The 16,454-nt window shown below is 40.8% G+C and overlaps 1 protein-coding gene across 1 annotated transcript in view; it reads right to left on the minus strand.

The window, feature by feature from the left end:
- Positions 1 to 3,625: 3,625 nt before the first annotated feature.
- The window catches only part of LOC138965367 (GRIP1-associated protein 1-like), a 49,318-nt gene continuing 36,489 nt past the window's right edge, over positions 3,626 to 16,454 (minus strand). Inside the window, exons 21-28 of the mRNA XM_070337507.1 lie at positions 15,067 to 15,123; positions 10,740 to 10,836; positions 10,165 to 10,216; positions 9,268 to 9,334; positions 8,383 to 8,511; positions 6,016 to 6,109; positions 5,394 to 5,560; positions 3,626 to 4,545 (exon numbers count right to left, since the gene is read on the minus strand). Of these exons, the coding sequence (XP_070193608.1) occupies positions 4,243 to 4,545; positions 5,394 to 5,560; positions 6,016 to 6,109; positions 8,383 to 8,511; positions 9,268 to 9,334; positions 10,165 to 10,216; positions 10,740 to 10,836; positions 15,067 to 15,123 (966 nt within the window). The 3' untranslated portion in view covers positions 3,626 to 4,242. The remainder of the gene's footprint in view (positions 4,546 to 5,393; positions 5,561 to 6,015; positions 6,110 to 8,382; positions 8,512 to 9,267; positions 9,335 to 10,164; positions 10,217 to 10,739; positions 10,837 to 15,066; positions 15,124 to 16,454) is intronic.

Consider the following 16,454-nt stretch of genomic DNA (forward strand, 5'->3'; position numbering starts at 1 on the left):
ATAATAATATGCTGACTGCGAACTTGTTTTTTTCTGCAATACAAGCAGAAAAACTAAAAATTGTGCAGTGACGTACAGTTCAGTCCTACCACCGTGCAAACACATAGGTACACAAGCATCTTTTGCCCCACAGCTGAAACCCAAAAGCACCATCACCAATATGGCCTTTGTGAAATACATTACACAGTTTTTTTCACAGCTTCAAGGAATTCACGCAAACATATAACTTACTACAGTTTCTCAAACAAAATAAACACATAGCACACATGCAGGCACACACACACACACACACACACACACACACACACACACACACACACACACACACACACACACACACACACACACACACACACACACACATGCTCGCACACACCGAACAGTTGCAATGTTCCCTCAGCCATTTTAGGGCAATACTTTTTAACATGAAATCTTTTTCATTTATGACTACATATATTTCAACCTCTGAAAAAGTTCATCTTGATCGCAGCTTTACCATTTCTCAGAGGAAATGTGTGATACAATGATAAAACCAAAGAATATATTCAAGTAGGCTGTATCTTAACATGTGAAATTATTTCAGCTTTCAGTCTGTATGTGAATTCCAATTACATTTAGCTGTAAACGGCCAAACAGCTAAAACATCTGACCCTAATGAATAATACTGTATAAGCTCTCAGTTTACAGTCATCAGTATTTCTCTCTTCATATTTCTTTCAAAAGAGTTAAGAAAAAATAAAGCACTGTGACACTTGTTGCTTTTGTCAAGACAATTTGGGCTACGAGATTTAAACAAGAAGAAACTGGTCTGAAAAATACATTTTTTTTTACAACATAATTTTTTGGGATTTTTCTGTTCTGGGCAAACGGGATGGTTGGTCAGTTATTGTTTTTTTCAACTTCTTTTCAGCAGATATTGCTATCCGAGAGTGTGGCAGACAAGTGGGAAGTGTAAACATGTACGTCTGCATTCAATTTCTTGCACCAACCACAAAATCTTTCTCAACGAGTACACTAGTGCTGTACAAAACTGGGTCGAGTACACTAGTGCTGTACAAAACTGGGTCGAGTACACTAGTGCTGTACAAAACTGGGTCGAGTACACTAGTGCTGTACAAAACTGGGTCGAGTACACTAGTGCTGTACAAAACTGGGTCGGTGTCAGGCAAGTTGGTACACATGCATATTAGAAAACCTGTGAAGGATCAGTCCAGAATCACTGCAAAATACATGTATGTCTGCAGACAGGTTAATTCTTACAAAAACGGTCCTTTTCAAAATCAATCCTTCAGTCTATCAACTGCTGACTGAACGGTCAGAAATGATGTTTACCATCTGATCAACTTCTAACCAGAACAATAAGTCTTTTCAAATTTCTAGGCATCAATGACCAATGACCATCTTATCGCTAAACTCTCCCAAGATACATAATTCAAGCAAACTGGGGATGTTACCCATAGACCTCTCTTTTTGTACTGTGAACCATTAGATAATTTCTTCCTTCCTAATGTTTTTAACGGCACATTTGTCTACAGTAAAGGTTTTTAAATCATACAAACGTACATGAAACAGTTTCCAATGCAATCATGATTACCAAGATGATGTATTGCTTTATTCCTTCTATGAATCAATATCACACAACATGCAAATTGCTGGGAAAAGCATTGCATGTGTTTCTTATTGCACAAAGCCTGTCATTTTGTGTACATACTAAATTGCTTGTGACTTAACACTATTGTGACTAGCACTGCCACGGCGTTGACGTCCTGCCTGCCCAAGCTTGCCACCAAGAAACTTACCAAAAAACAGTAACTGTAAAGAAATCTGTCTAGCAAGCTTGAATTAAGTCCAATCACCACCAAATTTTTTTTACTAATTAAAAAATGGATGCCCAGTTCAGTCGTGCTATTTATAAGTTTGTCACGCGATTTGTTTTAGCAAAGGGGGGGGTGAAAGGAGGATAATTTGTGTTTTTTAAAGTTTTTTTGTGTGTGTTTTCTTTTCCACTGCTTTTTTAAAAGTTATTTTTTAACAGAAAGTATTATAAATAATTTTATAACCAAACAAGGTGTAAAACCTATGAATTAGCTGAAATATTGTTAAAATTCTACACAGAAATAAGGAGACAGTACAAAGAAAAAAACAAGCAAATCCCGCATTCACTCACAGCATCCTGACTCAAATGAAACAAAACTGTGACACTCACCAAATGATGTCTAGGTAATCCATATTGAATATAAGTCACATTTTCACAACAAAGTCCCAACTGTACACCTATGAACATTTCCAAAAGGATTAGGACGCTCCAGCCATCCATTGTTATCAGTGCTGCCACGCCCCCCTTGCAACTACACATTCGAAGATTCATGCAGTGCCACCCTAACACGTGTAGTTTGCCGACTCATACTAGCAACACTGAACAGGACTGTTTCTTCCTCAATATCACTGCTATTATCGCTTTCTTGAGGCGAAAACAACACGTCGGAATCATGATCTACAGGGTCCTCAAGATCCAACATCCGGAGAATCTCCTCCCGTGACAAGGCTCGCCTTCGATTCATTTTTTTTCTCGAAAAAACCACACAAATCAGGCTAATTTTACATATGGCGGAAGGGCACGCAAAGTGTGTCAAGGGAAACAACTCAATTTACTGCAAGCTTCAAAAACCGGGAAGCAATCACGAGTCGTGTACCCTGTATGGCTGTTACTGATTTATAAGCGTCCCGTCCATGGGCGTGTCAGCGCTGTTACTGATTTATCAGTGTCCCGTCGCGAAAGTGTTAAAGAACTCAAAATTGACCTTCTACATTTAAGACTACTGGCTTTTTATCTAGTCCACAAAATTCTACACTATTAACAAAAGATCACAGATGTCTTCAGATTAGTATGTTGTTCCTATTTTCCTTGTATGGAACTCCTTGTGTTAACCAAAATGCATTCATCTTTCCATCACGTTTTTTCTGTATTGAGCAAATTCTCTCTCTCTCTCTCTCTCTCTCTCTCTCTCTCTCTCTCTCTCTCTCTCTCTCTCTCTCTCTCTCTCTCTCTCTCTCTCTCTCACATACACACACACCAATGTGCACACTCAAACACACAGATTACAGGAAAAAAAACTGTTCAAAAGAGGCTTACATGTTACTATATCAGACAATAACAAAAAACACAAAGAACTCATTTTAATACCGTAACTGACTCAGTAAAACATTATTGAAGCGTCTGTGTCACGATCAGCCCCCAAACCACACAAAAACAGACCTCAGTTCTGATAGATTTGGATACAAGCTTTCATAGGTTTGTATTCCTAACAAAAGGTGTCCACAAACTTAGGCTTCTAATGCTACGAGTGCCTTTGTTTTTATCAATGTATCTACCTACAATTTCCCTGAAATAAAATACAAATGTAAAACAATTCTATGTTGTTTGTAAACAAAGTGTCACACTTAAACTGTGAGCAGTGTACAGTGGAACCCCCTTTTAAGACCCCCCAATTTAAGACCCCCAATTTAAGACCCCCAATTTAAGACCCCCAATTTAAGACCCCCAATTTAAGACCCCCAATTTAAGACCCCCAATTTAAGACCCCCCAATTTAAGACCCCCAATTCAAGACCCCCCAATTTAAGAATCCCTCCATTTCAAGACCCCCAATTTAAGAATCCCTCCATTTCAAGACCCCCCAATTTAAGACTCCCTCTCAGATTTTCTGTTCATGACCTCTGTAAATTTACCTCCTTTTTAAGACCCGATTTTCTCAGATTTTGGGAGGTCTTAAAAGGGGGGTTCCACTGTAGTAACAAGCGGTGGGGTCACCTTTCTCCACGTACTTTCTGAAACATATCCGATTTAACTACAATAGTAAGTACATCTTGTTCTATGCTTTGTTCAATTTTGTTAACATTTCTCTACTTGCACTGACCTGCTATGCTTATTTTTCCACATTCTAATCAAACAACGCTGAACTCTCAACCCTTCTCCATTTATCTTTCACCTTCTCATTCACTGTTTAAAATACATCATGCACAACTAGTACTTCAAACATTTTACAAGAATTCTTCTATAAAACAATTCCCCAAGAACATTCAGTACTCTTAAAATAACAAGCACTGCACTCTCGACTTTTATCACATAAGGTCACCCAAACACATGATTTCACTATCCACACTCAGCAAAAGTTCAACCCCTCTCAACAATATCACTCCTGCAAATATCACACCTACACGCAGTCAGTATCACAGGCAACCCCTATGTGTCTCCGCCTGCTCCGTTCTCTGTGGCTATGGGTAAAGACTGAGGCCTGTCCCCATGGCTACCAGAGTTCTCATCACTAACCGAGGAATGGTTGACAGTCTGGGGCAGAGTTATCGTGCTGGTTGTACTTTCCGGAGGAGTATTTGTGTGAGGAGCATTACTGGGTGAGTTGTTGCTGGTTGTACTTTCGGGGGGAGCATTACTGGGGGAATTGTTGCTGCCTTGTGGAGAGTGGGCGGAGTTTTGCACGGGCAACTTGCTGAGGCGAACAAGCTCTTGTGACATTGTTTCCAGATTCTGTATGGAAAGGAAAAAAACAATTAGGTAACAAGAACAAGACAACAATGAAATTGAAAATGTAAAAAATTGTAAGTAAACAAGCATACACAAATGAACATCCATGTACACATTAAAGGGCGAGTAGCTTCTCCTTTAATCCCTTTTTGAAATGTTCATACTTGGCATCATGGGACATAATGTCACAGCTAACAAGAATACAACAACACAAATCTGGTGTTGTACAAAAAACACCACACTAGTCATACACATAAACCTATCCTCGTAACATGCGAGTGTCTGTGAAAGTTGTAGCGCATGAAAAAAGAAGAAGCAATCTATGCACCTGCTGCAGATGGGTTTTTTTCTTCACTTAAATGAAGACCTGTCATTTATTGACAACCTTGTAACAGGCGCATGCAACAGTCACTTTGTTACCTGCTGCATGTGACTGTTGTTAGTGAGCAGAGTCGACATAGACCATCTGGTCACCTAGTGCATGTGCATATATAATTCTCTGTGAGCTAAATCACCCTCAAAACAGATGACATCCTCTCACCTCCTGCAGGTGCATGTTCTCTGTGAGCTAAATCACCATTAAAACACCTGTCGTCCTCTCACCTGCTGCAGGTGCATGTTCTCTGTGAGCTAAATCACCATTAAAACACCTGTCGTCCTCTCACCTGCTGCAGGTGCATGTTCTCTGTGAGCTAAATCACCATTAAAACACCTGTCGTCCTCTCACCTGCTGCAGGTGCATGTTCTCTGTGAGCTAAATCACCATTAAAACACCTGTCGTCCTCTCACCTGCTGCAGGTGCCTGTTCTCTGTGAGCTAAATCACCATTAAAACACCTGTCGTCCTCTCACCTGCTGCAGGTGCATGTTCTTGGTGAGCGTCTCCTCCAGCATGAGTTGCAGCTTGCGGTTCATCTCCTGCAGTTCACCATGGTCGCCGTTTTTCACCAGGTCCATCACCTTCTTCAGCGTCAGTTTGTCGTCACCGCTGTGTGGCTGAGACTGGCGTCGCCCTCCCGCTGTAAGGATAGCTACAATTTCACCTTGCTATAGTTTTACTGTTAGATAATGGGAGCGCCTGTGTGTGTATGTGTGTGTGTGTGTGTGTGTGTGGGTGTGTGTGTGTGTGGGTGTGTGTGGGTGGGTGGATGTGTGTGTGTATGTATGTGTGTGTGTATGTGTGGGTGTTTGTATGTGTGTGTGTGTGTATGTGTGTGTGGGTGTGTGTATGTGTGTGTATATGTGTGTGTGTGTGTGTGTGTGTGTGTGTATGTAAGTGTATGTGTGGGTGTGAGTATGTGTGGGTGTGTGTGTGTGGGTGTATGCATGGGTGCGAGGGTGCGTGCATGTATGTATATGTGCATGCATTTATCAGTGTGTGCCTTTATGTGTATGTAAAAGTGTGTAATCCCCATTGGGAATTTCAAAAGAATTGACTATAAGTATAAGTCACACAAAAAACATAACAACTCACCAGAGTGTGAGTTCATGACATAATGTTCAATGATCGCAGTTTTCTGCAGCAGATCTTCAGCCATACAGCCATTGCTGGTTTCTAGGTGGTTCACCTGGCAAACAAAAACAACATTTAGAAAGACATTTTTCAATGTAATTAGTAATAACATTATAATAACCTTAAAGTTGCTGAACTTATCGCATACAGGTGCACGGAGCCCTCAAATGGGCTTTCAGTCATGCCTAAGACATCTATCCATTTGAAAAAAGTTGCATCGACTTTCTTGCGATTTTAGTAGTCAAAAACTTCATTTTGTTCACAAATTAATTTGTATCATTGTCTAGGCAGGACAGTATAAGGTGGAAAAAGTTAGCGCGGTAGACGTACTGATCAGATCTCACATGTCAACTAATTCATAATACGAGAATTTATAACGCGCACATATCTCACCACAAGGCGACTCAAGGCGCACTCATGCACATTCTTTCGCATTAACAACTCAAGCACACTCATATACACTTACGCATAAATTACATGAAGATGACAATTACATCAAAAGCCTACATGGAATTCGAGTACCATACTTTTGGGGCTATATAAGGCGAAACTGTTTTCCTAAACTTTGACCCTTGCGCGCTATTGACCTGTAGCGCCTTGTAAATGGCTAAAGAAGAGTACACACGTACCCACATTGCTATACAAAGAAATAACCAGACCTGGGAACCCCTGTTTTGCACTTGGAGTATTCTCAAACAAACTTGGTGTATTTTCAGAAAAATGAGCGTACTCCACACAGCATTTAACATCTATGATTCAAACATGCTTGGCATGCGTCCTTCGCACAGTTAATTAAGTTTACCGAAACATTTAAAACAAATGCTTCTTTCAATGTTTATACTGACAAAAACTGTAATCATGTGTCAAAATACTGGATCGGCTTCGGGGTGCGTTTGTGAAGAAAAGTAGTCCAGGAATTTTTCTCGTCGTATTTATTATCCACTGACCGTACTGATCGTATTCTAGACAATCATGCGTACAAAATACGGCGAAATCGTATGGGTTCCCAGGTCTGAATAACACTTCCTCTCTAGTGATATGCTCCAGTTTTCGTTGTCGTTGTTTTCATTGGTTTAAATGACGGGCGCTGTGGCGGGGTGGTAAGACGTCGGCCTCGTAATCGGAAGGTCGAGGGTTCGAATCCCGGCCGCGGCCGCCTGGTGGGTTAAGAGTGGAGATTTTTCCGATCTCCCAGGTCAACTTGTGTGCAGACCTGCTAGTGACTTATCCCCCTTCGTGTGTACACGCAACCACAAGACCAAGTGCCCACGGAAAAGATCCTGTAATCCATGTCAGAGTTCGGTGGGTTATGGAAACACGAAAATACCCAGCATGCTTCCTCCGAAAGCGGCGTGTGGCTGCCTAAATGGCGGGGTAAAAACGGTCATACACGTAAAATTCCACTCGTGTAAAAACACGAGTGTACATGGGAGTTTCAGCCCACGAACGCAGAAGAAGAAGAAGATTGGTTTAAATATCATGCATTTAAAATACCGTCCGCCACATTACTCGTTTGTCTCTAAGAGCACATTTATAAGTTTATCTTGTTGTGCTCCTTTATTATAACATTCAATTATGGCTTTGTATTTATGCAAATGAATAAAAAAAAAAAGTTTAAACCATAATTATGCATGTTTCTGCTATGACCTTGCCAAAGTTTCCTCTCGAACATCAAAGGCGTCAATCTTATAGGAGAAAACTCGTCATTGACCGGAGTCTCTCAACAAACTGACCATTCTATTTATCAGATCATCATCATTCAAATCACCATTCTATTTATCAGATCATCATCATTCAAATCACCATTCTATTTATCAGATCATCATCATTCAAATCACCATTCTATTTATCAGATCATCTTCATTCAAATCACCATTCTATTTATCAGATCATTATCATTCAAATCACCATTCTATTTATCAGATCATCTTCATTCAAATCACCATTCTATTTATCAGATCATCATCATTCAAATCACCATTCTATTTATCAGATCATCATCATTCAAATCACCATTCTATTTATCAGCTCATCATCATTCAAATCACCATTCTATTTATCAGATCATTATCATTCAAATCACCATTCTATTTATCAGATCATCATCATTCAAATCACCATTCTATTTATCAGATCATCATCATTCAAATCACCATTCTATTTATCAGATCATCATCATTCAAATCACCATTCTATTTATCAGATCATCTTCATTCAAATCACCATTCTATTTATCAGATCATCTTCATTCAAATCACCATTCTATTTATCAGATCATCATCATTCAAATCACCATTCTATTTATCAGATCATCATCATTCAAATCACCTTTTCTTCCAAAGCCCATTTTTTTTCCTGGACATCGGTCAATCGCCGTAGCAACTCTGCATTCTCGTCCCCAGGGTCAGACATTGGTGTACTTAAACTGTAGTTTCCCATGTTGGGGGTGGAGGGGGACTGCAACACACACAAAATCAAAGTCAAATGCATTTAGGAAAAACTTGATATCAAAACTGTTGGCATGATGTGTGTGAAGGTGCGGGTATGGATGTGTGTGGTTTGGGTTATGTGTGTATTGATGCGTGCATTTTATGGGTTCCGAGAATGTTATTTTATGTAATGTCATTTCATTTGTGTATACGAGCCAAAAGAAACATTTCTGTTTGTCTTACATTCAGATAAAGTTGTATTGAATTGAATTGAATTGAATTGAATTGAACTGAACGTTAAAACGACTTCTGCATCTGGTGTATACCAGGATGTGTGCATGCGTAATTTTGTGTTTGTCTGCGTGCGTGTGTGTGTGTGTGTGTGAGGTATTTTTTTCAGTATTCGTCTGAAAAGCACAAATGCCTTCATGCCTCTAAAGTAAAGAGTAATGTAAAGTTTGCCTTGAAACACACACACACACACACAAGTACATTTATATGTATATAACACAAATAAATGTCTACAAAATGAGGAAGAGAAAACTAATAAAAACAATTCATTCCAAGTTTCCCTGCTTATGGGAGGGCCACTCAGTTCTGTTATTGTAATCACACACACACACACACACACACACACACACACACACACACACACACACACACACACACACACACACACACGCACAGGAGGATGAAACTTAATCTGTCACACAGACCTTTCACAGACTCTCCCAGCCTGACCATTCTGTGAATGGCACACAACAGTTCACTGGTCACAACATACCTGAGGTCCGCTGGCCACAGAATCTTTTCCCAGACCGCTGGCACCTGTGCCCCACGATGAAACAGAACTGCAACAATTGGAAAACAATACAAGCATACCATCATAACCAGAAGTACATTAATTAGAAGTAGTTAACGACCATTCCATGCAGAAACTAATCAGATCATATACCTATATCATAACTGAAAGAAAAGAGGAAATATTACACAACAGATAGAGCATCAAGGTTCCAAAATCAAGATTCAGTACTTTAGGGGAAATGTTACAGCAGGACCCCCCAATTTAAGACTCCCTCCTTTTTAAGACCCTGCTTTATCAACTTTTTCTGTTCATAACCTCTGTAAATTTACCTCCATTTTAAGACTCCCACCTTTTTCAGACCTGATTTTCTCAGACTTTTGGAGGTCTTAAAAGGGGGGGCCACTGCACTTTATGGAACTGTAACTTCAAACTATATAGCTATTCTGATGGACACGTGGGGGAATTCGGGGGCTGTGATTGGATGGTCTCTTCCGATCATCAAAGCATAATGCTACGGAAGTCGGCCATTTTACTCAATATCCAAAAGCATATTGAGAAAAATGGCCGACTTTCTTATCTCGTAACTCCACACTAAATACCCACTTCCCCTCTGAAGTATTGATGTACTGTGCCTGTTATTTCGTCCCCAAAAACTCATTTCTGTCTTTCTATGCCTATGCTGTGAGACATAATCGCTATTACGAGTTAGTCGTGTGACAGAGAGTTTTCTTGCACACTCGACTGCTGCTGTCTCACTTCGGCTACGCCGTCGTGAGACATCTACAGTCTCGTGTGCAAGAAAACTCTCTGTCACACGACTAACTCGTAATAGCGGGTAATGTATGCCCTCTTTCCACCAGACTTTCTTCCACTCACCTTTGATCGCACATGTCACCTGGGTCTGCCGGACGGAACAATTCTTCCATGCCTAGACAAATAAAATAAAACAGAAATTCAAAACTGCAAATAATGTACACAAAATCCCCCAATGGATTAGTAAAACTGTACAATCTGAGCAAGTATGAAACAAAATGTTACCTACCTACAGTACGAACACTCACTCTTCTGTACAGCATTCAAAACAAACAGTGATGACTAATAATACAGAGGTAATGTAGGGAAAGGTAAGGAAATATCATATAGTTCTATGAGGTTACCCTCACAGAAATTTGGGTTCCTTTCTCTGTGTGGAAAGCAAGCTGCCATAGAGTACGCCGCTACCCATATATTTTTGGTCTGAATGCATGTATTTAAGTTTTCCAATCTGTGGGAGACTTTCACTGTGAACTTGGAATGTTTTTCGAGCACATCAGGGTTCATTTGGGTGTTTGGAAAGGGGAAAGGTAGTGCATGTGTGTGCGTGTGTGTGAGTGCGTGTGTGTGTGTTTGCGTGGCGTCACAAGACTCACGTACAACGCGTCCAGCAACAGGACTTTTACATGATATCTTACTTTTGTTTTTGCTTTCAGACAGAACTTCTTGAAGCCGCTCTTGAAGCTTCTCTCCTCGTTTCCGCTCTGCATGCAGTTGGCGCTTCAGATCCTTCAACTGAAAACATCATGATGAGAAGCATGAACAAACAACTAAGACACTCAACACTCTAAGACACTCAACACTCTAAGACACTCAACACTCTAAGACACTCAACACTCTAAGACACTCAACACTCTAAGACACTCAACACTCTAAGACACTCAACACTCTAAGACACTCAACACTCTAAGACACTCAACACTCTAAGACACTCAACACTCTAAGACACTCAACACTCTAAGACACTCAACACTCTATCTTTTTCAACAGTGTCAATGAGGCTCACTGCTAGGAATCATTTGTACAAAGCAAATTCGCTTTCCATCAATTTCTCTTTTTTTCGATCATACCTGGACCGAAAATTTCTCAAGCCAATATTAAAGGACCCCAACAGGCTATTTTTGGTGTCAAAAACGCGTTTATTTGCGTTTTGGCGTGACTTAGGTTAACCAGACATATGCATGCCGTAGGAAATTGTTTTCTCACCTTCCCTCACAGGGTTTAGTTTATTTCGGAATCGTTTAGGCCATAATCCGACAAATTTCGGGGCTGAAGCAAAGCGTTTTCGCGTTCCGACCGGCGGCTATTGTATCTCGAACGTCCGCAAGAGTACGAAAGTGGTGAATTCTGGGTAAAATTTTTGATGACGTCAGAAGCCATATTCATAGATTTAGCTGCTGAACCTTACAGTTTTGAGCCTGGGAGTTAAAATCAAGGATCTGCGCGCCCCGTGATTTGTAATCATTTTTTTTACAAATCACGTTAATGTTCCCGATATCTTCTTGTCATCCCAAAAGTCAAGGCACAAAAACAAAATCCCTTGACTTTTGGGGTAGCGCAACTCCGTTGATTTTGTTTTCTTTCTCCATATCATTACTAGATTGTCCCGTCGCTGGGAAATTCGGATCACTTCCTCCCAGTGGAAAGCTAGCAGCAACAGAGTCGCGATACCCCAAAGTCAAGGGAGATCTATGGGATTTTTCTTCCTTTTCTTTATTGTCCCATCGCTGGGAAATTTGGGTCGCTTCCTTCGAGTGAAAAGCTAGAAACAACAGAGTCGCGCTACCCGAAAGTCAGTGAATCTATTAGATTTTTTTTTCTCCATTTCTTTATTGTCCCATCACATTCCACAACTTGGACACATACCAAAACTTGGACACATGACAATATTACCACGTCTTTGACACATACCACAACTTGGTCACATACCACAACTTGGACACATACCACATCTTGGACACATACCACAACTTGGACACAGACCACATCTTGGACACATACCACAACTTGGACACAGACCACATCTTATACACATACCACAACTTGGACACATACCATAACTTGGACATATTTCCATAGCTTGGACACATACCACAACTTGGACACATACCACATCTTGGACACATACCACATCTTGGACACATACCATAACTTGGACATATTACCATAGCTTGGACACATACCACAACTTGGACACAGACCACATCTTATACGCATACCACAACTTGGACACATACCATAACTTGGACATATTACCATAGCTTGGACACATTACCACATCTTGGACACATACCACAACTTGGACACATACCACATCTTGGACACATACCACAACTTGGACACATACCACATCTTGGACACATACCACAACTTGGACACATTCCACATCTTTAACACATACCACAACTTGGACACATTACCACATCTTGGACACATACCACAACTTGGACACATTCCACATCTTTAACACATACCACAACTTGGACACATTACCACATCTTATACGCATACCACAACTTGAACACATACCACATCTTGGACACATACCACAACTTGGACACATTACCACATCTTGGACACATACCACAACTTGGACACTTACCACAACTTGGACACATACCACAACTTGAACACATTCCACAACTTGGACACATACCACAACTTGGACACATACCACTACTTAAACACATACCACATCTTGGACACATACCACATCTTGAACACATTCCACATCTTGGACATATACCACAACATTGCACATATTGGACACATACCACAACTTGGACACATACCACAACTTGGACACATTCCACAACTTGGAAATTTCCAAACCTTGGACCACAAGCGCGACTCTGTTGCTGCTAACTTTTCACTGGGAGGAAGCGATCCAAATTCGCCAGCGATGAAGGAAAATAACGAAATGGAAAAAGAAAGAAAAAGAAATCTAATGGATCCCTTGACTTTGGGGTAGCGCGACTCTGTTGCTGCTAGCTTTCCACTGGGAGGAAGCGATCCGAATTTCTCAGCGATGAGACAATAGGCTGAATAGTGAATTTTTTATTTTTTTTTATTTTACAAATCGCGGAATTAGGTTCGACGTAATTTGTACAAACGGGTTAACAGCTCAGTTGGAGGTTTAATTGGTGCCAGTGTGTAGACATACAGGCTGGGGGAGTGGCTTAGGAGCGAGCAGATAGCTGTATCGTTATCAGCGTCTGTTACTGGAGATCGTTCTTACAGCGGCGTCCGAGTTGAGACGGAAGTGTCCCACCTATTTGGATTGATAATCGGGGATTAATGTAGAATTGTATCCTCTTAGTCAGGTTTGAGGCACAAAGTGTACGAGGAAAAAAGCATTCTCTCTTAAGGGTGGAAGTAAAATGTCTGCCAGACTCAACAAATAGATTAGGCAGCCCATGATCACTGTTGTGATTGTAGTTGAAGTTCTATCGGATTTGTTGTTGGCTATGTTGTTGAAGACGTATAATTATGTTCTCGAATTTAAGTTGGTGTTGTTGTTGTCATCGTCGTAGATGAAATCAAGGTTGTAACGTGTCAAATCAATCGTGTTCCACCTACAGTTTATCAGTGTAAAGCTGTTGTTGTTGACATTGTAGTTGTTCTTGGTTTTCGAGTTGTTGTCAGTGTTATTGTCGTCGTTGTAGTTGTTACCCAGTCGGATAGAAACAAATAAAAACTCAAGCCTGAGTCTTTTTTTTACAACTCCGAACATTCGGCAGCAGCACACTCTCACGGCATGTCGGGAGCACGCGCGCATCCACAGCTGCAGCAAAGACGCACACTGAGCGTTGCTACTTTCGCTTCTGGCCCCCCCTTGTGACGTCACAGTCAAGGGCTTGCCGCCGCGGGGAATTTGAAGTCTCGCGTAGCAGACGAATTTGGTCGCTTTTTGAGCATGCATTTTGTGTAAAATTAGACTGATGCAACACAAAACCTGAGATTTACTGATCGGTTTTTGCATCTGTAGATGCTTACCTATATCATTAAATCAACCCCAACTGCTTTATCTGACCTTAAAAAGAGCCTGTTATGGTCCTTTAATATAGTTCTTTTGGAACATTCAGATGTAGATGAACAGAAAATCAACAAGAAGGGCAAAGCCCATACGACTCACATGCTTGACCTTGACATGACCTTGACCTTCAGGGTCAAGGTCAAATAACTAAACCTAGCAATGACATCATACACTAAGAACTGCTTTACACATTTTTCCTACCAAAATACATGTGACCTTGACCCAAGGTCAAGGCCATCCAAGGTCATGCAACACAAAGCTGTTAATTCAAGACATAGGAAGTACAATGGTGCTTATTGGCTCTTTCTACCATGAGATATGGTCACTTTTAGTGGTTCACTACCTTATTTTGGTCACATTTCATAAGGGTCAAAGTGACCTTGACCTTGATCATATGTGACCAAATGTGTCTCATGATGAAAGCATAACATGTGCCCCACATAATTTTTAAGTTTGAAACAGTTATCTTCCATACTTCAGGGTCAAGGTCACTTCAAAATATGTGAACAATCCAACTTTGAAGAGCTCCTGTGACCTTGACCTTGAAGCAAGGTAAACCAAACTGGTATCAAAAGATGGGGCTTACTTTGCCCTATATATCATATATAGGTGAGGTATTGAATCTCAAAAACTTCAGAGAAAATGGGAAAAATGGGAAAAATAGCTGTTTTTTAGGCAACATTTATGGCCCCTGCGACCTTGACCTTGAAGCAAGGTCAAGATGCTATGTATGTTTTTTGGGGCCTTGTCATCATACACCATCTTGCCAAATTTGGTACTGATAGACTGAATAGTGTCCAAGAAATATCCAACGTTAAAGTTTTCCGGATGTCCGGACGGACGGACGACTCGGGTGAGTACATAGACTCACTTTTGCTTCGCATGTGAGTCAAAAATTGCACATTATCCGAAATGTGTAAATTACTCACCATAGTCATGCCTTTCTTTTCGTGTATCTTTTTCTTCCCAGTTTCATCTTTAATGGTCTGAAATCAGAGAAAACACAGTGTAGTTAAGAGAATTCATCCTAACAGCCTACACCTACCCCCACCCATTCTTGCACACAAGTAGCACTCAACAAGCTCAGTTGGATGAAAAGACATTTACACCAATCAAACGACAAACGTGTGCAAAAGACCACTTAATGAGATACGATAAAGATACCTGCACAGCCCACCGGTGACCTTTGCACTGCAAAAATGAAAAAGTCACAGACAAACTTCTTTCTCGAAACTTTCCCCAAGACACACACATAACAAGTGACTGAATTGTATCGTGAATTACGACGTCTGGTCGAACTTTGTTTCGCTTTTGACGTAAGAATTTTCACTGTGGAAGTCAGGGTCAAAATGAGACTTCTTGGTTTGTTTAGTCGATGACGTATCTCATTAACATGGTGCACCCCAGACAAGATCAAAAATACTTCTCACCCTTTCTCTTTCTCTCATTTTCTTCCTGATCTGCTTTTTTGTTTGTTTGTTTATTGGCTGGTTTGTTTTTCAGAGATACTTTTTAGAATCAATACCCATCTCGCTTTGTGTACGTGTTTTTCCGAAATGATTGTACAGAGCTTTCAGCAGGAAATTTTTTTCGTCTTCGTCAAACACGTGAGTACAGTCGTCAAACACGTGAGTACAGTCGTCAAACACGTGAGTACAGTCGTCAAACACGTGAGTACAGTCGTCAAACACGCTAGTACAGTCGTCAAACACATGAGTACAGTCGTCAAACACGCGAGTACAGTCGTCAAACACGCGAGTACAGTCGTCAAACACGTGAGTACAGTCGTCAAACACGTTAGTACAGTCGTCAAACACATGAGGACAGTCGTCAAACACGTGAGTACAGTCGTCAAACACGTGAGTACAGTCGTCAAACACGTTAGTACAGTCGTCAAACACATGAGGACAGTCGTCAAACACGTGAGTACAGTCGTCAAACACGTGAGTACAGTCGTCAAACACGTGAATACAGTCGTCAAACACGTGAGTACAGTCGTCAAACACGTGAGTACAGTCGTCAAACACGTGAGTACAGTCGTCAAACACGCGAGTACAGTCGTCAAACACGCGAGTACAGTCGTCAAACACGTGAGTACAGTCGTCAAACACGTGAGTACAGTCGTCAAACACGCGAGTACAGTCGTCAAACACGCGAGTACAGTCGTCAAACACGCGAGTACAGTATTGTCTTTTTATTTCTCGCTCCCGCGCAGTCACCATTGTTTTGCTTTCAGCAGAAATTAACCCTGGATGCATGCGCTCTGAAAATATCATGTATCATTATTATTATCGCACAGTTCTGTATTACTACCTAC

This window comes from Littorina saxatilis, linkage group LG4 (genome assembly GCF_037325665.1).
Source record: "Littorina saxatilis isolate snail1 linkage group LG4, US_GU_Lsax_2.0, whole genome shotgun sequence".
Lineage (NCBI taxonomy): Eukaryota > Metazoa > Mollusca > Gastropoda > Littorinimorpha > Littorinidae > Littorina > Littorina saxatilis.